Source organism: Microchirus variegatus (genome assembly GCF_963457635.1).
Source record: "Microchirus variegatus genome assembly, chromosome: 3".
Classification (NCBI taxonomy): Eukaryota; Metazoa; Chordata; class Actinopteri; order Pleuronectiformes; family Soleidae; genus Microchirus; species Microchirus variegatus.
The window spans coordinates 27,137,908-27,160,726 of NC_139804.1; the positions used below are offsets into that span (position 1 = coordinate 27,137,908).

The 22,819-nt window shown below is 40.8% G+C and overlaps 1 protein-coding gene across 1 annotated transcript; it reads right to left on the minus strand.

The window, feature by feature from the left end:
• Positions 1 to 124: 124 nt before the first annotated feature.
• Positions 125 to 22,389, minus strand: naalad2 (N-acetylated alpha-linked acidic dipeptidase 2). Its single transcript, XM_083886096.1, has 20 exons — positions 22,255 to 22,389; positions 21,759 to 21,870; positions 20,072 to 20,258; positions 18,740 to 18,841; positions 17,915 to 18,040; positions 17,697 to 17,777; positions 17,038 to 17,143; positions 16,858 to 16,951; positions 16,619 to 16,714; positions 15,689 to 15,774; positions 7,209 to 7,328; positions 7,029 to 7,111; positions 6,877 to 6,940; positions 6,721 to 6,788; positions 6,529 to 6,620; positions 6,227 to 6,317; positions 1,627 to 1,891; positions 1,448 to 1,529; positions 1,256 to 1,348; positions 125 to 628 (listed from the first exon to the last, which is right to left on the minus strand). The coding sequence occupies exons 1-20, from the start codon at positions 22,334 to 22,336 to the stop codon at positions 439 to 441; spliced, it is 2,220 nt and encodes a 739-aa protein (XP_083742222.1). The 5' UTR covers positions 22,337 to 22,389; the 3' UTR covers positions 125 to 438.
• Between the last annotated feature and the right edge of the window lie 430 nt (positions 22,390 to 22,819).

Consider the following 22,819-nt stretch of genomic DNA (forward strand, 5'->3'; position numbering starts at 1 on the left):
GCCTTTGAACAATCACCACTTGCTGTTAAAGAATATCAGAAAAGTTATTTATTATTTATATATATATAAAAAAACATGATATAAATAAAACCAAACCAATAATTTCTCAAATGTTTTTCTCTTATACAGACAAGATATGTGTAGTTTTTCGATCTTGTATAAAAGATTGGGTTGATTTTATTTGGCTCCCTTGTAGCCAGAGACCGTTATTACAAAACAACAGCAAAACAACAGTACTTATTTACTGTTGCCACATTACAGTTTGTAAGTTGTAGTGTGGTTACGGTGCTTAGAAATTCCCTGTATTCCTGAGCTGTGGATGTTCCTGAAACATGTCGGAGGTTGTCCATCACTGCTTTGTTTGCAGGTACTGCAACATTTTGCCATTCTACTAAACAGTAATTTGACAATTCCGTCATATGGCTGTTCATGCTTTCGTCACGCAGGAGGCGTTAGAGTCATGGCAGCCGCGTGAACGGTGAAAGCTGCAATGCTGATTTGGCGCTTGACTTCCATCCAGGACATTTCAGGGTCAGGTGAGTTCTCAATGTCAAACAATGCATCATAGATCCCAGGGAAAGACTCCCCGGCATATTTATTATGGCTGCTGGGAGCAAAGATCACATGTCTGAAACAGAGAGGACGGAGAGTTATGTTAAAGAACACACTGGTTGTGTCACTGATACCCCAGCAATTTCTAAACACACAGTGTGAGAAGAACCTGTGGAAACAAAACACAGATTGACATACTGAAAACAGGATTTACTTTATAATGGGATATCTTTTAGAGGTGAAATTGAAAACAGACTTTCTTGATTAAAAGCACAGACTGGTAGAATAAAGATGTTTCACTACAGTAGTGATGCTCTTCAAGTTTTAACACTAACAGAGCTCAGCTACACTACACTAGTTGAAACTAGCTGAGAGAGATCATTAACGTTAAATAGACAAGACGGCGACTGTAGCTGAATAAAAAGTTAAAACAGGTTTTAATGGTGCCATATGTAAGAATGTGGCCAAAAATGGTTACTACATTCAAATTCAAAATACCAAGGTCTTTTAAGTTTTGTTCTCCAGTTCGGAGAATCTGCTTTCAGCTTCAAACCTCCAAATCTGGTGAACATGCTGCTCAGATGCATCAGATTCTGGTGATATTTGTTGTGGTTGTTGTGTGGTAGTCATTTACACATGTGACTGGTGAGACTCCTGCCTTGTACATCAACTGTATATTTGAAAGAGAGCGGGTAAGACTAACCTGTAGAAGGGTCTACCAGGTAAACCCAGAGGATCTATGAAGGCTCTCTCCAGATACATGAGCTGATCATTCATGACACGAACTTCCAGAGGACTGATACACACACACAAACAGACCAAAATAAAGGTGACACACTTATGTAATTAAATATATTCAGGGTTTTTGGAAAATGGAAATGACTAACGCACTTACTCTGCTGTGTTAAGAGTCTCCAGGCGCTCGTGGAAACCCCTGGCTGCCATGGTGAAGTTCTCCACTGCTGAAAACAGAAAATCTGGAGGCAGAATGGGAGACAACAGAAATGCAGATGTTCAGGACGAGAACGTCAATTACCATATGGACCGACAACACAGTGGCCATAGTCAACTCACCAAAAGACACCTGAAACTTCTCCATCTCCTCCGGGTGCCTCTGCGCCAGCTGAGCAATGCTCTGCGCGTACTTCCTCAGCGAGCCTGCGTACTCGTTGGCGCTGAGAGGAAGCAGCTGGGAATCTGCCAACAGGAAGATGAGCCCTCCTCTCACCCGAGCCACTGCCTGAAGCCGCCTGAAGGAGGGGTCGTAAAATTTCTCCACAATCTCAAAGGTTTCGTATACAGTGTGATAGACCGGATAACTGCTGTACCGCTCCGTTTTCTTGAGGTGAACATGCAAACACAGAGAGACGACATTGCACAGACTTAAGTTAATTCCACAGTTAAAGCTTAAATGCATATCCGTACATTCAAATACTGTCAGATGAGTTAACACACTGATTATTATTACAAGCCTATCTGCTCCATGCAGCTTCAGTTTAGCTGTGTTTACATACATACAACCTGCCAGAAATGATAAATAAGCATCTGAAAATGCTCCCTCAGTCAGGTCTGATAGTTTTGCTTCACAGAGCCTGTTTTCAGATGAATAATGTTAAATCACTCAAAAGTTTTGCACTGCCACTTTAAGTTAAAACACTAGATAACAAATTATGGACAGAAAACACACTCTCCAATGTAGGTACACAAACACTGCATGCCGTTTGTGCACTTTACTGTTGTTAAATATAATATTTATATCTCTGACAGTGCAGATCATTAAAAAAAAAAAAACAGTCTCAAAAACAAAAAGTATCTCGGAATGACTTGAAATTCACCATCATAATAGTCGGCATCGCCCTGAACAAGGATCCATTGAAAATATTTGCAAACCTGTTAAGGAATAATTTTAATGAATTTTTTAAATTCTTGAAATCATCCATTTGCCCTGATGCACTTTGACAGTGAGCTGACTTTCTTCAAAAAAACAAAAAGTATCTCGGAATGACTTGAAATTCACCATCATAATAGTCGGCATCGCCCTGAACAAGGATCCATTGAAAATATTTGCAAACCTGTTAAGGAATAATTTTAATGAATTTTTTAAATTCTTGAAATCATCCATTTGCTCTGATGCACTTTGACAGTGAGCTGACTTTCTTCAAAAAAACAAAAAGTATCTCGGAATGACTTGAAATTTACCATCATAATAGTCGGAATCGCCCTGAACAAGGATCCATTGAAAATATTTGCAAACCTCTTATGGAATAATTTTAATGAATTTTTGAAATTCTTGAAAAGATCCATTTGCCCTGATGCACTTTGACAGTGAGCTGACTTCAGTCTCAAAAACAAAAAGTATCTCAGAATGACTTGAAATTCACCATCATAATAGTCGGCATCGCCCTGAACAAGGATCCGTTGAAAATATTTGCAAACCTAATTTTTATGATTTTTTGAAATTCTTGAAAAGATCCATTTGACCTGATGCACTTTGACAGTGAGCTGACTTTCTTCAAAAAAACAAAAAGTATCTCGGAATGACTTGAAATTCACCATCATAATAGTCGGCATCACCCTGAACAAGGATCCGTTGAAAATATTTGCAAACCTGTTAAGGAATAATTTTTATGATTTTTTGAAATTCTTGAAAAGATCCATTTGACCTGATGCACTTTGACAGTGAGCTGACTTTCTTCAAAAAAACAAAAAGTATCTCGGAATGACTTGAAATTTACCATCATAATAGTCGCCATCGCCCTGAACAAGGATCCGTTGAAAATATTTGCAAACCTCTTAAGGAATAATTTTTATGATTTTTTGAAATTCTTGAAAAGATCCATTTGACCTGATGCACTTTGACAGTGAGCTGACTTTCTTCAAAAAAACAAAAAGTATCTCGGAATGACTTGAAATTCACCATCATAATAGTCGGCATCGCCCTGAACAAGGATCCGTTGAAAATATTTGCAAACCTCTTAAGGAATAATTTTTATGATTTTTTGAAATTCTTGAAAAGATCCATTTGACCTGATGCACTTTGACAGTGAGCTGACTTTCTTCAAAAAAACAAAAAGTATCTCGGAATGACTTGAAATTCACCATCATAATAGTCGGCATCACCCTGAACAAGGATCCGTTGAAAATATTTGCAAACCTGTTAAGGAATAATTTTTTTATGATTTTTTGAAATTCTTGAAAAGATCCATTTGACCTGATGCACTTTGACAGTGAGCTGACTTTCTTCAAAAAAACAAAAAGTATCTTGGAATGACTTGAAATTTACCATCATAATAGTCGGCATCGCCCTGAACAAGGATCCGTTGAACATATTTGCAAACCTCTTAAGGAATAATTTTTATGATTTTTTGAAATTCTTGAAAAGATCCATTTGACCTGATGCACTTTGACAGTGAGCTGACTTTCTTCAAAAAAACAAAAAGTATCTCGGAATGACTTGAATTTCACCATCATAATAGTCGGCATCGCCCTGAACAAGGATCCGTTGAAAATATTTGCAAACCTCTTAAGGAATAATTTTTATGATTTTTTGAAATTCTTGAAAAGATCCATTTGACCTGATGCACTTTGACAGTGAGCTGACTTTCTTCAAAAAAACAAAAAGTATCTTGGAATGACTTGAAATTTACCATCATAATAGTCGGCATCGCCCTGAACAAGGATTCATTGAAAATATTTGCAAACCTCTTAAGGAATAATTTTAATGAATTTTTTAAATTCTTGAAATCATCCATTTGCCCTGATGCACTTTGACAGTGAGCTGACTTTCTTCAAAAAAACAAAAAGTATCTCGGAATGACTTGAAATTTACCATCATAATAGTCGGCATCGCCCTGAACAAGGATCTGTTGAAAATATTTGCAAACCTCTTAAGGAATAATCTTTATGATTTTTTGAAATTCTTGAAAAGATCCATTTGACCTGATGCACTTTGACAGTGAGCTGACTTTCTTCAAAAAAACAAAAAGTATCTCGGAATGACTTGAAATTCACCATCATAATAGTCGGCATCGCCCTGAACAAGGATCCGTTGAAAATATTTGCAAACCTCTTAAGGAATAATTTGAATGAATTTTTGAAATTCTTGAAAAGATACATTTGCCCTGATGCACTTTGACAGTGAGCTGACTTTCTTCAAAAAAACAAAAAGTATCTCGGAATGACTTGAAATTCACCATCATAATAGTCGGCATCGCCCTGAACAAGGATCCGTTGAAAATATATGCAAACCTCTTATGGAATAATTTTAATGAATTTTTGAAATTCTTGAAATCATCCATTGGCCCTGATGCCCTTTGACAGTGAGCTGACTTTCTTCAAAAAAACAAAAAGTATCTCGGAATGACTTGAAATTCACCATCATAATAGTCGGCATCGCCCTGAACAAGGATCCGTTGAAAATATTTGCAAACCTCTTAAGGAATAATTTTAATGAATTTTTGAAATTCTTGAAAAGATACATTTGCCCTGATGCACTTTGACAGTGAGCTGACTTTCTTCAAAAAAACAAAAAGTATCTCGGAATGACTTGAAATTCACCATCATAATAGTCGGCATCGCCCTGAACAAGGATCCGTTGAAAATATATGCAAACCTCTTATGGAATAATTTTAATGAATTTTTGAAATTCTTGAAATCATCCATTGGCCCTGATGCACTTTGACAGTGAGCTGACTTTCTTCAGAAAAACAAAAAGTATCTTGGAATGACTTGAAATTCACCATCATAATAGTCGGCATCGCCCTGAACAAGGATCCATTGAAAATATTTGCAAACCTCTTAAGGAATAATTTTAATGAATTTTTGAAATTCTTGAAAAGATACATTTGCCCTGATGCACTTTGACAGTGAGCTGACTTTCTTCAAAAAAACAAAAAGTATCTCGGAATGACTTGAAATTCACCATCATAATAGTCGGCATCGCCCTGAACAAGGATCTGTTGAAAATATTTGCAAACCTCTTAAGGAATAATCTTTATGATTTTTTGAAATTCTTGAAAAGATCCATTTGCCCTGATGCACTTTGACAGTGAGCTGACTTTCTTCAAAAAAACAAAAAGTATCTCGGAATGACTTGAAATTCACCATCATAATAGTCGGCATCGCCCTGAACAAGGATCCGTTGAAAATATTTGCAAACCTCTTAAGGAATAATTTTAATGAATTTTTGAAATTCTTGAAAAGATCCATTGGCCCTGATGCACTTTGACAGTGAGCTGACTTTCTTCAGAAAAACAAAAAGTATCTTGGAATGACTTGAAATTTACCATCATAATAGTCGGCATCGCCCTGAACAAGGATCCATTGACAATATTTGCAAACCTCTTATGGAATAATTTTAATGAATTTTTGAAATTCTTGAAAAGATACATTTGCCCTGATGCACTTTGACAGTGAGCTGACTTCAGTCTCAAAAACAAAAAGTATCTCAGAATGACTTGAAATTCACCATCATAATAGTCGGCTTCGCCCTGAACAAGGATCCATTGAATATATTTATAAACCTCTTAAGGAATAATTTTAAGGAATTTTTGAAATTCTTGAAAAGAAGATTCTAGTTGCGTAGATATACAAACATCTACAAATATGTACACAAACACACAACTAGCTGAAGTAGAACTCATAGTCACATGCACAGTGTGTGTGTGTGACATACCTTGTTCTTGGTGTATCTGGCTCTGCCCGCGGCGATTCCCAGACGTATGAAATAGGCCTCAAAATCACTGCCCGAGCCGAGTTTACTGATTCTACAAACATCAGAATAATGAAAATGGTGTGTCTGATCACTGTATAGATTTTTTGACCTAAACTAAACACATAGTTTAGATATGATTTATTTCGTCTTTATCTCTTATTTCAGCATCTTCCTCTTCTTATTCCTAACTACCTGCTGCTCTCATGGCGTATAAACCTTTGTTTTATGCATTTCATTGTTTTGCTGGTGATGATGCCTCATACCTGGGTGCATCACGGTCATTTGTCCAGTTGTCTCTCTTGTGCCAACTCTCATACAGAGAAACACCTTCCTCTCCTTCCTCTGGACTGGCTATCTACAGGCAATCATAGAAAAACAAACTTAAGACTGCTTTTTATTTTCTTACTCTGTATCCCTGCGTTGACGTTGTTTGGCATGTGTATGAATTTGCTCACTTGCTTGGTGAGGTCATACACCAAAGTGTGCAGAGACGGAGTGCAGTCCACTCTCAGTGTGTACATGCCTGTAAACGGAGGATGCACAAATCATTTCGAAACCATTTCAGCCTTTTTATACACGGAAGATTGTACTGCAGCAAAGAAAACACTGACCCTCTATCGCAGAGTCTGCATTTATGTAGGCCACAGCTCTCTCCTGCAGCACCTTGGCATTGTCCTTTGGAGGAACATGCATGTGGTTAGTGTGTGTGTGTGCGGCCGTGTGTGTGTGTGTGCGGCCGTGTGTGTGTTGAAGTATGTGCTACCTCTGCCCATTCTGTAGATCCCAGCAGTCCAAATTCCTCTGCATCCCAGCTCGCAAATATTATAGTCCTTCTTGGCCTCCAGCCTACATGCACGCACGCACGCACACGCATACACACACTATGTACGAACAGTTTGACTGTGTGATTATTCACATAAGTCACTTTATGCACAGATGTTACCTTTACTTAGAAGCTTGCCAGCACTCCTGACATTCTCGTGGACAACTGCAGCCCCAGACATAGGATCGATTCCTCCAAAGACCCAAGCATCCCGGTGCCCTCCTAGAATCACGTACCTGTCTGCACACACACACACACACACACACACACACACACACACACACACACACACACACACACACACACACACACACACACACACACACACACACACACACACACACACACACACCCATGAACACACGCACACATGAAGACAAAATTCTTTAATTTCATAAGATTAAATTTCATAGTTCGATAAGATCCTTTGGAAGTGCGACCAAATAGTCTGGAAAACTTTACAAGAACACCCCTTCTGTTATAATCATGCTGGTATATACTGTATATGTATTAGAGGTGGTGATGGGCCTCACTTCAAATTTAATGTTCTACATTTAAATATATTCTTAAATTGTGTTTAATTCTAATTTACACAAATTAACATGCAATTTAATGCAAAAAATGTGGAAATATTTGCTCTACTATAATCTATATTATACATATAAGCAAGAACCAACAGAAAAAACTAAAGTGCTACAAAACTGCAGTTGTGGACAGTCGCCCCTTTAACCTTGTAACTCTTGTTAGTGGTAATTAAAGTGTGCCAGGTTAATTAGAGTTACTTTCATGTGTTTAAGCGGGTGTGTAAGAGACATACAGGCTGAAGATGAGCAGCACGGTGTGTTAGAGTGTGTGTGTGTTGCAGAGGGGGTGGTTCACCTGGGAGTGGGCGTGTGTGCGTGCGGAAGTGTGTGTGCGTAAAGGTGGGCACTCACCGGTGACGCAGATGATAGAGAGAGAGAGAGTCAGGGTTGGGAGTAGCCGTAATTTTTGTTGACCGCTACCGCTACTCATTCATTCATTTATCACCCTTTTTCCTGTTTAATCCGCCAGTCTCATTTTCACGTTTATCCATCCTTGCTGCGCTGTGATAGCTCTGTGCTGTTTTGTTACAATAAATGCACCTAAGCATATTTGGATCTCAGCGTATCTTTATCATAATCTACTATAGCGCGTCACAAATCTACGTACCTGAGGACCCAAACCTCATAAACTCTCAGCGGCTAAAAGGTTTGTGTTTGGAAGCCGCAACATTTGTCAACAAAAAACGGCGTTTAATGAAAATCACCAAGCCGCATCAAAGAACCAAGTCGTCCCGCACCGACTAGCCCGAGAACAAAGGAGCCACAGCTAAGTGCCACACCACGCCAAACATTTACCTGGGAACAGGTAGGCCTGAACCTGTTAATGTTTGTGGATTAAGGAATCCGCTTCGATTGGAATGCATTGAGTCAAATGAGGACAATGTATTAAATGGATACGCTGGTTGCATTGGCGCATTGATGGTGGCGCATATTCTCCGTGCTTTAATGGATTGTGATGTCGGGACTTTGTGGCATGTGGCGGCTGATGTTGTCTAAAGACCTACTGCTTGTTGAAATGCTTGGATCGAATCCGCTCTGTCAATGAATTTAAATGCAATGTCTATGGATGGATTTGAATACGCTCTTGAATGAAATGTGATTGTGTTGCTTCATACAAAAATACAATCTAACGAAAATGAGTCAAATAAACGCTGATGCTGAATGTTCAAACATGGAACGTGAAAAGAGGGAAATCAAACTGACGGCCAAAGCAATGGAAAATAAAATCGAACGGTTGCAGCATGAGCGCAAAAGTGCCGTTAATAAAATCAAAGAGCTTATTCCGCAAACAAAAGCGCACATGAAATCAAAAGAAAATGTAACTGAAATCCCCTCACAACTGAATAACTTGAATGCACTGTGTAAAAAGGCCACTGACCTGCACAACGAAGTATTGCAACTTCTTCCTGATGATGAACATAAAAAACAAAAAGAGTGGTTTTCTAGCATTATGGATTACAGTGATGCATTCAAGGAACAAGTGGAAAAATGGATAAAGGAAAATCCGCATGAAAACTCAAATGAATTACCACTACAGACAAATACTTCTGAGCAACCAACAAAGGAAATAAATTATGCGGAACAAATTCCTGTCGAAAAAAGTAAGGATTTGTCTGTTGCTGACCCTCCAGTACCTGTTTCCACTGGACAAGATCCTCAGGATGAACTACAGCCCTGTGACAGCATTTCAAATGCAACCAAGAAATCACGCTCACATCATTCCTCATCCTTGGCTTCACGCTCATCTGCTCGCTTAAAAACTGAAACAAATCTTGCAATTTTGGCAACAAAACAAAAGGCATTAAAGGAAAAACATGCATTGGATGAAGAGGAGTTAAAGCTACGCAAAAGAAGAGAACAGCTTTTACTGGAGAATGAAATCGCTGAGGAAATGGCAAAACTAAGTGTTATAAAATCACAAAGCAGTGTTGGCAGTAAATCAAAGTCAAAGGTTTCAGATGGGATGAACTCATACTATGAAAAGACATGCTCAAAACAACAACTTAACATCAATGTTATGGAATTTGTCCCATCACTGCCAGTTAAACTAAAATCCAACCCAATTGAAACCACACAGACAGTTGTGAAGCCTAAAGTCACTCACTTACCTGACATAAAACATCTCCCAGGTCCTTCTTACCTGCTCCAACGTTATCTAACCACTCCTGAAGATCCTGTGACCAATGTTACACAAACTGATGCATCACAAAATGACAGTGTGCTGGACATAATGAGAAAACAAAATGAAATTTCAACACTCTTGATGCAACAACAATGCCTCTCAGCACTCCCAAAAAGGGAAATTCCCATTTTCGATGGTAACCCACTCAAATACCATTCGTTTATTAAAGCATTTGAAAATGGAGTTGAGCGAAACACCAGTAACAACTGTGACAGACTCTACTTCCTTGAACAATACACCAAAGGGCATGCAAAGGGACTAGTGAGGAGCTGTCAGCACATTGAGTCGAGCAGAGGATATGTGAAAGCGAAGGCTCTATTGAAAGAGCACTATGGCAATGAGCAAAAGGTGGCAGCAGCATACATGGAGAGAGCTTTGTCATGGCCCACTATTAAAACAGAAGATGTGAAAGCCCTCCAGGAGTACGGCCTCTTTCTGCGTGGATGCTGCAACGCTTTGGAGGATGTGCAGTATTTAAGTGATCTGGACACACCCACAAACATGGTGGAAATCATTAAAAAACTGCCGTACAAACTCCGAGACCGCTGGAGGTGCGACGCATGTGACCTGCAGGAAAGGTACAATAGGAGAGCAAGGTTTGTGGATATTGCCAACTTTGTTGAAAAACAGGTAAAAATCTTGACAGACCCTGTGTTTGGAAACATTCAGGACACTGTTATAACAACTAAACAAATGAAACACAAACCTCCCCCTCGCTCCAGCATCAGAGGAACCAGCTTCGCTACCACAGTGAATCGTGTGGAGAGAACAGCTCAACCTGTGAAAGCTACATACATAAAACCACCAGCCAAGAAGATCTGTCCCTGCTGCACCGGAGGACACACATTGGATGTGTGTGCGCGGTTGGAAAAATGGCACACAAAGAGAAAATTGACTTCCTGAAGGAAAATGGTGCTTGTTTTCGCTGCCTGTGTATAGGACACATAAGCAAAAATTGCCAAAGGAAGATTTCCTGCTCGAAGTGTGGCCTAAGACATCCAACTGTGCTCCATAAGGATAGTGTGGCAACGGCAGAACCAGCTGAGAGAAGCATCCAGGTTACAGTGGACGACACCTTGGTTTCCAGTGGGCTTACAGGGGCTGGTGAGATGGATTGCAAGCTTCCTATCGTGCCGATCCAAGTGAAGGCGAAGAAGGGCAATAAAATCATTCTCACATACGCCTTTTTGGACCAGGGAAGTACTGCGGTGTTCTGTACTGAGAGTCTGAAGCAGAAGCTCAATTTGTCTGGGAAGAGAGCCAACATTCTTCTCAGGACCATGGGGCAGGAGAAGGTGGTCAGTAGCTACATTGTGCCAGAGCTGGAGGTGGCAGCACTTGAAGATGACAGCTTCATTGAGTTGCCAAAAGCGTATACTCAGTTGTCAATGCCAGTCCACAAAGCAAACATACCCACAAATAAGGATCTGACAAGGTGGCCATATTTAAAACACATCTCCTTACCACAGATTGAGGCTGGAATTGAGTTGCTGATTGGAACGAATGTTCCACGAGCCATGGAACCGCTGGAAGTTATCCGCAGTGAGCACAATGGACCCTACGCTATAAGGACGGCGCTGGGCTGGACGGTAAATGGACCACTGACAGGAAACGGTGGAGAGGCCAATTACTGTGAGCAGCCAGTAACTGTGAACCGTGTGTCCATTGTAAATTTGGATGAACTGTGGCAACAGCAATTTAAGATGGACTTTCCAGAATCTGCTGTGGAGGAACAAGTGGGTCTGTCCAGGGAAGACCTGAGGTTCATGGACATGGTCACAAAGTCAGCCAAACATGTCAATGGTCACTACCAGGTCGCCCTGCCTTTGAAAAATCCAAACGTCAGCATGCCAAATAACAGGAAAGTGGTGGAACAGCGTCAAAACCATCTGAAGAGGAGGCTCCAGAGGGATCCAGTGTTTTACAGGGAGTATAACACCTTTATTAACGATCTACTTGATAAAGGTTATGCTGAAAAGGTTCCTGATGCAGAGCTGGAAAGAAGTGATGGCAGGGTCTGGTACATACCGCACCATGGTGTCTACCACCCGACAAAGGGAAAGCTCAGAGTTGTTTTTGATTGTGGTGCCAGTTACAAAGGACAATCTCTGAATGAAGAGCTGTTGCAAGGGCCCGATCTAACCAGCTCACTGATTGGAGTTGTGACCAGGTTCAGGAGGGAACCTGTGGTCATCATGGCTGACATAGAAGCTATGTTTCACCAGGTGCAAGTGCCCCCAGATGATGCTGATCTGCTGCGATTCCTCTGGTGGTCACAAGGAGACTTGAACCAAGCACCATGTGAATACAGGATGAAGGTACATCTTTTCGGAGCTACATCCTCCCCTAGCTGCGCCAACTTTTCCCTCAGGAAATGTGCAGAGGATTTTGGACATGAGCATAAGGAGGAGACAGTGGACAAGCTGCAGCACTGCTTTTATGTGGACGATTGTTTGGTGGCAGTTGCAACAGAGGAGGAGGCACTGATCCTCTGTCATGAGCTCATGTCTCTGTGCGCTAAAGGGGGATTCTGTTTGACCAAGTGGCACAGTAACAGATCTGAAGTGCTCAAGACCATCCCAGAGCCCCGCAGAGCTAAAGGCATGGAGCAGTTGGACCTGGACCGGGAGTTTGTGCCCATTGAAAGAGTGCTGGGTGTAGAGTGGTGTATCAAGTCAGACACCTTTAAATTCAAAATTGTATGGAAGGACAGACCACTCAACCGCAGAGGCATCCTTTCTACTGTAAGCTCCATTTATGACCCTCTGGGCATGTTAAGTCCCCTTGTTCTGACAGCAAAAAGGATCTTGAGGGATTTGTGCAGAAGAGGAGTTGGTTGGGATGATCCCATACCAGAGACTGTCTCCAAAGAGTGGCTTAAGTGGGTGCAAGGGCTCCACCTACTGGACAACTTTGAGTTGCCCAGATGTCTAAAACCTCTGGAGTTTGGAGATGTTATTACTGCACAACTACACCATTTCTGCGATGCTTCTGAGGAAGGCTATGGTACAGTCACTTACCTGCTGTTACAGAATGAGCACCTCCAAATGCACAGTGCTTTCATTATGGGAAAGGCTCGTGTTGCTCCACTGAAGACAGTTACAATTCCAAGAATGGAACTGATTGCTGCAACAATGGCCAGTCGCATGGATGTCCTGTGGAAGAAAGAACTACACATGAGTCTTCAGGAATCTGTGTTTTGGACTGATAGTGCTTCTGTGCTGAAATACATTAACAACGAAAGCTCCAGATTTAAGGTGTTTGTTGCCAATCGTGTTTCGGAGATCCTGAAATCATCTCACCCCGCTCAGTGGAGGTACGTGGATACAGCTTCAAATCCAGCAGACGCAGCATCCAGAGGGCTCAAAGTGGAGGCATTTCTGAAGGACAGACTCTGGTTAACAGGACCTCCGTTTCTTTGCCAACCTGAAACAGAATGGCCTGTGAACCCTGAGCCTGTGAGTCATCTCCCCCAGGACGATCCAGAGGTGAAGAAAACTGCTGTTGTCAATGCTGTACAAGCTGAAGAGGATCCCACTACTCACCTGATCCATCATTATTCCTCGTGGATCCGATTAAAGAAAGCTGTGGCGTGGTGGCTGAAATACAAGGAATGGTTGTCGTCCTGTATCAGGAAGAGAAAAAGGCTAATAGCCAATCAGAGTGAAGAGAGCATGCAGCAACAGAGAATGATGGAGCAGGAAAGGTGCACATTTAAAGGTGCAGCTGTTCTGGGAGCTCCTACAGTGGAGGACATTGACAAGGCTGAGCTGGCCATAATTCAGTTTTGCCAGAAGAGAAAGTTTTTTGAGGAGCTCTCGTGTCTGGAAAAGGGACAAAATGTCAAGAAAAATAGTCACCTGCACAAATTGTGTCCAAGGCTGGAGGATGGAGTCTTGCGTGTGGGAGGACGGCTTAGCAAAGCAGCACTGCCTTTGGAGTCTAAGCATCCTATCATTCTGGCAAAAGACCTTCATATTTCTACCCTGCTGCTGAGAAATATACATCAAGAGGTAGGACACAGCGGCCGCAACCACATGTTGTCCAAGCTCAGGGAGAAATACTGGATGACAGGAGCAAGTACTGCCATTAGGAGAGTTCTGTCCAAGTGCACCATCTGCAGAAGACTTAATGCCACTCCAGTTTGCCAGCAGATGGCAGACTTGCCCACAGACCGACTCAAGCCTGATGAACCTCCATTCACATGTGTAGGGGTTGATTATTTTGGACCCATCGAAGTGAGGAGCAGGAGGAGTACAGTGAAGAGGTATGGTGTCCTATTTACCTGTCTTGTATTGAGAGCTATTCACATCGAGGTGGCACCTTCTCTGGACACTGACTCCTTCATAAATGCACTAAGGCGTTTTATAGCCAGAAGAGGACAGGTCCGCGAGCTGCGCTCTGATAATGGGACAAATTTTGTGGGTGCAGAACGTGAGCTAAAAACAACGATTGCGCAGTGGAACCAGGCACAGGTGCATGATGTGTTACTTCAAAAGGGCATTAAGTGGACGTTCAACCCCCCTGCTGGATCACATCATGGAGGAGTGTGGGAAAGGCTTATTAGATCGGTGAGGAAAGTCCTGAACTCCACTCTCAAAGTACAACGCTTGGATGAGGAGGGACTCCACACAGTTCTTTGCGAAGTGGAAGCCATTATTAACAGCAGGCCCATCACCAAGGCCTCCACAGATCCTAACGACCTGGAAGCACTGACGCCGAACCATCTGTTACTGCTTAAAAACCAGCCTTCATTACCACCTGGAGAGTTCCAAGCAGCAGACCTGTATGCACAGAGAAGATGGAGACAAGTCCAGTACATATCTGATCTGTTCTGGAAGCGCTGGACAAAGGAGTACCTGCCTCTGTTACAGGAACGACAGAGATGGACTGGAGTCCAGAGAAACCTTGTCGCAGGAGATCTAGTTTTGCTAATGGACAGTACTGCACCTCGTAATTCTTGGATTATGGGACGTGTCTTGCAAACTTTTCCAGATCGCAAGGGATTTGTGCGTCAAATTCGGATTAAGACAAGAACCAGTTGCTTGGACAGACCCATATCCAAGGTGTGTTTGTTGCTGGAGAAGGAGGAGGCAGCATGAGGACGTTGCTGACCTCTATATGGACTTTGTGTTTTCGGACGTCAGATGGACTTTGCACTAATCGGTCATGACGACCAGAAGAAGGAATATTCGTTGTAATGACTTTTCATGGACTTGAGCTATTTATTAGACATTTTTGCATTATCGTTGAAATTGATATGATGATTTATTATGTCTCCTATTGTGTTTTGAAATGTGAATTATTATGTGGGACCTAATAATTAGGGGCTGGTGTGTAAGAGACATACAGGCTGAAGATGAGCAGCACGGTGTGTTAGAGTGTGTGTGTGTTGCAGAGGGGGTGGTTCACCTGGGAGTGGGCGTGTGTGCGTGCGGAAGTGTGTGTGCGTAAAGGTGGGCACTCACCGGTGACGCAGATGATAGAGAGAGAGAGAGTCAGGGTTGGGAGTAGCCGTAATTTTTGTTGACCGCTACCGCTACTCATTCATTCATTTATCACCCTTTTTCCTGTTTAATCCGCCAGTCTCATTTTCACGTTTATCCATCCTTGCTGCGCTGTGATAGCTCTGTGCTGTTTTGTTACAATAAATGCACCTAAGCATATTTGGATCTCAGCGTATCTTTATCATAATCTACTATAGCGCGTCACAAATCTACGTACCTGAGGACCCAAACCTCATAAACTCTCAGCGGCTAAAAGGTTTGTGTTTGGAAGCCGCAACAGGGTGTTATACTTTTGCTAAGCACAGAATGAAGGGTTAGTGGTCATACCTGGCTCCAGAGCTCCTCTGATCGTGCCAATGACGTTGTAGATCCTGGTTACCTGGTTGTTAGTGTGGATGTTCATGCGCACCTTTCTGGGACACACAGAGTATTAGGAATGAGTGACGCATGCGGAGTAAAGGAAGATTCACGTCGTCATCAAGAGATAGAGGAGGAGCAGAACAAAGATGTTAACTGGGAATTTTTTGTAAGGCACCACAGCCTCAGGAGCATGTTTACATGTTTTTATTTTATGCAATGACGAAATAGAGAGGAGTGGTGCAGGGAACACGGTTGGTGTAGAGGTTAGCACTCTTGCCTTTGCAGCACAAAGGAACATTGCATGGAGTTTGCATGTACTCCCCATGTGTGCAAAGGCAAATTGGACCGTCGGTGTCGGGAGTGGACAGACAAGGGGAAGGGAATGCTGTTGCGCATGAGTGCATAGTTTGTTCCTCGGTTGGCCACAGGCCAGTGGGTCATTAAAACTAAACAAGAGAAGAGGGACCGCTGAAGGGGAGAGCAAAATCTAGGAATGTAGACAGTGCAGCAGTGAATGAATGAATGAATGAATGAATGAATGTATTTTCAAACATAACAACAAAAGCATATAAATTAACAATGCAACAAACAAAACTTTTGTTCATAAAGAAGTAGGCTGAAGCATGTGATTATCCAGTCTTTTTCAGCGTAATTTCAATTTAAAGCGTGTCGCTAGGGTTTTCTTTCAAAATGAAAGTACACAGTACTGTACAATACCATATACACTCAACACCTCCCCTTTCATCTTCTCTATGTCTTGAAAATATATTATTTTTAAGCATTTACTGTACGTGAATCTGCAGAGTTTGTCAACTGGAGATGAGAATCACATTATCCCAGGCTCAGGTGGCTGAATATGGTCACGTTAACTCATCGCAGGTAGAAATTGTCACTTACTGATTCTTGAATTCGTCAGTAAATCCTGGACCAATCCTGTAGGACACGTTCAGACCTCCTTTCCAGTTGTTGGGTGGAATCTGTCCTCCCATGTTCCTGGTATAGGCACAATCTGCATTTTGTGAACTCTTCTTTTGAATGGAATTTGTTTCTATGTAAAAGTTACCCACGTCCCACTACTTCTCACACCAAAACCCACATCATTCGTTATTATCAAACACAGGAAGCGTTTTCTGTACTTTAGCAGGTGAACTGCGTCATGGAAGCCAATCGGATGCACAGGAATCTTGGGAAGTCCTGCTCCCTCCTCGAGGCTGAGTCTGTATGTGTATTCTGTGACAGAGGTTGACAGTTGAACAAGTTAGATGAAATCACACCCGTGCTCTAATTCATGCACACGAACACAGACAGACACGCACCTTTAGCGGGGTACCCGGGTGTGAGTGGGTCTCCTGCTCCGTTCAGGTTTAGAACATTCCCTCGTTGTGCTCCTCCACCCGGCAGGTTCCAGCCATCAGGGTAGGGCTGTATACACAAGCACCAATGTTTTCTTTCTCCTTTTTTTCTTTTTTAAATTCATAGGATCATACATTTATATATATACACAGGCTTTATGAATTTACAACATAGTAGGTCTTATATCTTAATTTCAGCACAACTTTTCCATTTTCACCAACTATGCTAACACACCTGGGCAAAAAGCACTCAAAATGTTTAAAATCCGATGAAATTTCGAAACGGTTCAGTTTGCATGGCTCGTTTTTATGAACAAAAATGAAAGAAAAACAATCTATTTTGTGAATTCTGCACAATTACTTCTACTAACAGGAGATTTTAAAATTTATCATAAGTTTACTTGACATGAGCCTATAAACGCACCCCTCCCCCCAGGATGACCATATAAGGAGTTGTGTATTATTCCATCTGCAATTTACCAAAGGTGCACTAAGGGTTAAGATAAAGGTTTTATACTGACTATATTAATCAGCGTCTGCTACAGTAAGGAGAGGAATCAAAAACTTCATTATGTACTTCATAAATATTCAGGTGGAAATAATTGCAGAGTACAATACAGTACCTGGACTCCAGCAGCCCAGTAATCTGCTGGGTCTGAGAACATAATGATCCCCTTTGCTCCAGCTAACATGGCATTCTTCACCTGGTGGACAGAAAAATACAGACAGAGTGAGCAGAGTGCCATTTCAGCGTGACTTTGGAGACATTGGTGTTCATTTTTTAAAAAGATGCAAATCCTGCATGAATTCATTGATTAATTGAGTAACTACTGCTGTATACCTTATTGCCTCTGAATATTCTCCCATATCTGATGATGACAATTTTCTCAGTGACATTGATGCCCATCTCCCGCTCCAGCTGGAAGAAGTCTTCTGTGCGGCCATAGTTCACGTAAACCAAATCACCCTGAAAAGAGAGAAAGAAATGGGAGACATGGGTGAGGATATTTAAACGATTTAAACATCACTGACATAATAAGGATGTCTCTATCTCTGTGTGTGCTTGTATTTATTACCTTTTGAGGACATTTTTTGGCATGAACAGTGACCTTGTCAGGACGAGTAGTCGTCATGGAGACCACAACCTGGTCCTTATGAGGCACAACCTCATTTCTGAGGAACTGGCTTAAGTTAAGGGCTAAGATTTAAATTGTCTTTAGATTAAGGTTAAGGATTGGGCATTCATTGGATATGGTTAAGGTTAGCGATAATGTTCTGTTTAAGTTATCTAAATGAATGCAGTGTCCTATAACTGCACACGCTGTGTGTGTGTACCTGGTATTCCTTATGTTGTGAGGACCTAAATCTGTTTACACAGTCACACAATGTAGATTATTACCTTTTAAATTTAGGCTGAAGTCAGGGTTAGGTTAAATTTGGGGTCAGGATTAGAATTAGAATTACACAAGTAGTAATTATGGTTAAGGTCTCCAGGAAATTAATGTAAGTCAATGTAATGTCCTCGGAAGTCATGGAAACCAGTGTTTGTGTGTTTGCTTGTATGGGTATTTTTTTGAGGACCAAAAAAAAATGTAGGAAGTGAGGACATTTTGGCCAGACTTTACATTCTGACACCCCTGAAAGGGTTAGGGTTGTGTGTGTGTACCTCAGGCTGTCCTTTGGCAGAGAAGGCACTATATGGAGGCACAATGTCAGCAACATCTTCATAACCCTCTGGAACAGGCTCTGCCAATGAAGTGCTGAATATCTGTGAATGAGGAAAGATCATTTGACAAAATAGCCACACATCATCGCATAATTACTCATCTATTACATTTACAATTGCTTTAAAACTTTTACTTCCACTCTACTTGCATTGCACTTTTTTAAAACTATAATCTGTTTGGCAAATCACAGTCACCTGAAACTTAGTTGATGAATCAGTTTTAGTGCAAAAAATGCCCAGCACCCCATGGTTCCTCCTTTACTTATACAAGGTTTTGCTTATTTCTGAAGTTCTCATTATTTTCTGTAATTATACTAACCAATCCATTCGTTAATGAATAATAAATAAATAAAGCAGTTTAAAGTAGGACTTTGTTAATACTTTTACTTCAGTAGAGGATCTGAATGTTTACCCTCCCTTGCTTAAGGTGCATTATGTAATAAATCTAAAGCAACTGGCCATAAAATCCTGCTATTATGTCACAGAGACTCAGGAATAATGTTCATATAACAAACTGAACTCACCAACAACAACAGTACAGACAAAATATTTGCATTAAAAAAAATATTTTGCAGACTGCAAATCATGTTTATGTTTTGAAATCATGTTTTGGCATGTGGCGCCACCTACCTCCGTCTACCAATCATTGCAGTCAGTAGAGTCTCAGCTGCCGAGCAACCACGGGTTGCCAGTTAGGTCAGAAAACTAAACCTAAAAGACCTCTGTATTTTGAATTTGAATATAGTAACCATTTTTGGCCACATTCTTACTTATGGCACCTTTAAATGACGGAGAGGAAGTACAAATGCTCTGAAAGTTTCATGGTATTGGTTTGATACACCAAAATAAGTTCTTTGAATTCACTTGATCCTGGAAAGATGGCAGTATAGATTCCAGATACTGGATTTCCAGTATATTCTTGGTGTGGAACCTGGCTAAATAATTGAATAAACTGATTGTGTTTACTTTTTTGCACCCCGACAGCGTGCTGTTATATGACCATGTACTAAACTCTGATATGTTTTCCCTTGTTTGCCTCAGTGCTGCATCATTATCTGTATTTACAGGACATTATGGCTATAAAAGGACTTTGGACCTGAGCTGTCTTGCGGTTTTCTGGTCCTGGCTGAAAGGTGTTAATGTGTCTCTGTAATCTGAATGTGAACCATGTGAACAGTCGGGGCTGAAATGCAATTGTTCTATTGTTAACATGCATGAAAAAAACCCCACCATCTCTTTGATATTGTATTGTATTGTTCTTAAAGCCAATACCTCACTGCCAATTTGATCAACAATGGAGATGTAATTGGGCTGTGATTTGTTCGGATAGGACAGCAGGACGTCGTACGGCACCATCTCCACTGAGTCCAAGCCGAAATCCTTCCACTCACGCTTGATCTGCTCTGCATATTTCAGGTTCTGCTCTGTACCTGCCAGGTGAGGGAGTCGAGTAAATTTTCTGTCAAGGGTGAAAGAACGAGTTAAGGTAAAGGTTAAAGGGCGTAGTTCAGGTCGTTTGAAGTGTGATTGCAGGATGTATTGACATCGTTATTCTCCTGCACCGTAGAGAAAATCACAATTTTGAGTTCAAAGGCAAGATTTTAATTTGAATTTACCGATTCAAAAGCAGCGCACATGTTTATATAGACTGAGGCAGGTATAGATTTTATTTGGAGAGCCTTTTGTTAATTGTCCAAAATCGTCGTTGCTGGTTCACAGAAACAACAGTGCTCTCATCATTGTTGATATAAAGCAGGGGATCTCAAACTTTATACCTGAGGGCCAATTTAGGAACCCAACATTGGACTGAGGACTGACAGGAAAAAAAAAGAAAGACAGAAAGAAATCCCATTTGTAATAATTTTAATGACCAGATTGCAGTTCTACAGTTTACACATTGGTCTGTATCCAGTAATGTCCAATAAACATTTTACAAGCTTAGTACCTCCTGGATTTAAACTATCAACTGTAATTCATTGCGGGCCGCCAGAAATGTTTCTGCGGGCCGCCATTGGCTCGTGGGCCGCACTTTGAGAACCAATGATATAATGTGTTGATGCCTCAAAACTAAACAGTTCTATCAATTTAAGTTAATATATATTTATTAATTCAGCAAAATGTTTGGGAAAATGAATGTGTAACACAATAGCATTGTGAGCTATGCATTTTAGCTTAGCATGATAGCATCAGGTGTATAAAGTACTGAAAAGTAATACATGAGTAAAAGTACAAGTATCTTACTAGAAAATAACTTTGGTAGAAGTTGAAGTCACTTTTCATAACATTACTTATGTACTTTTTTTTTTAGGAGTAAAAGTAAAAGTATTTAGTAGTTGTCTTTCAACTGGAAGGTTGTGGTTCAATTCCTGGCTCTGCTAGTCTATATGTGTCCTTGAGCAAGACACTTAACCCCATGTTGAAGTGGGTGAATGGCTGAATGGGAAAACTATAGTGTAAAGCAGCTCATCAAGACTGGAAAAGTGCTATATAAATACAGACCATGACCAACTCTTCTTCTTCTGATTTTATTTGGTAGTAATGAGTAACTAACATAGTTAGAGGAAATGTAGTGGAGTTAACGCAAAAGTTGCAAGAAATATAAATAACAAAGTGAAGTACAGATGTGTGAATATTGTACTTAAGTACACTAACAAAGTATTTGTACAATACTGGTTAATAAACAATATTTATTGCACTCACTGTATTGCTCGACATCCTTTATAATTCTTTTAAAAGTTTACTTCCAGTGAAATAAAATTAGTGTTTTCTCTTTTCTCTGTGGGTGTAACATCTTGCTGTGTAGAGTCAGTAGGTTTTTAGGGCTAAGGTTAAGTTAATACCAAAACTGTCTCTTTGAATTTTTCCTTTATGGAACATTTATTCCAGTAGTCTTATTTTGCATGTGCTTAAATCTTATGTAGTAATATATATATATATTTTTTGTCCTCCCCCCCATTACCTGAGATGCTCCTTGATCTTGTCTGGCTGGATTTCTTCCAAAAACTCTGTCAGGTACTTGGTGGAAGCGCTGTTGTTTGTAGTACTTGGATGTGTTGGCTTTGCGAACCATCCTGCAGAACCACACCACACAAGTCAGTACAACTGCAGTGTAAAAAAAGAGTTTACTGCGAGCCAATGGTTGTCAACATGTGACTATGACACGATAAAGCAGCTGGAACATGCTGAGTGTGTTTATGTAGAGATCACATTTTAAAAAAAGGAGTTTTGGACGGCAAGTGTTAACCTGCTGTGAGCACAGAGGTGTGAAATGTTACAGAGAGGCGACAAACTAAAGCTCAGCTGAAACTATGTTTGTTAGATTTGACAGTTTGGATTCATTCCAAGAAATAGAACTATGTGTGTCTATTTAGTTCCTTCCCACTAATTTCACTATGACAATTCAATTTAATGCCAAAAAATATACACAGATAATGTGGGTTGTTCTCAGGTCTTACCTATGAAGAAGCCCATGAAGAACAAAGCAGTCACTAGGATAATCCTCCAGATCCACTGGATTAGCCTGCTCTCGTTTCTCATTGTTGAAACAGACAGGTTGTCCCACAGACTTTCAACTCACTATTTCATGCCTGACCGGCAGAGATCGTCAAAGAGAGTCATTTGCTTAAGTAGTGCACAGTCGGGGGAAGAGTGAGATAGAGCAAGGCAGAGGGAGTGAATGAGTGAGTGAGAGATAGAGGGAGAGAGAGAGAGAGCTGGTCATAAATGCAGTGGTTGGTCAGTGCAGTAATGACTGTCTCGTGCACCTTGGCTGTTATAAAGTAACTTTAAACCCACAATTAACAACAATAGGAGAAAAACTTGGTCTTTAACTATCCAATTTTGTTTAAATTGATAAATGTTTTCTTGTTATTACATTTTTGGCCATATTGCCCAGCCCTATGCTTGACATAGTGAACCCTTAGTGCTCACAAACACTCTGTAAATGGCTGAATAAATGAATAAAAAATAAACAAGATAGAGCATCAGATTGCCTATAGTTTGCAATGAAAAAAGTATATA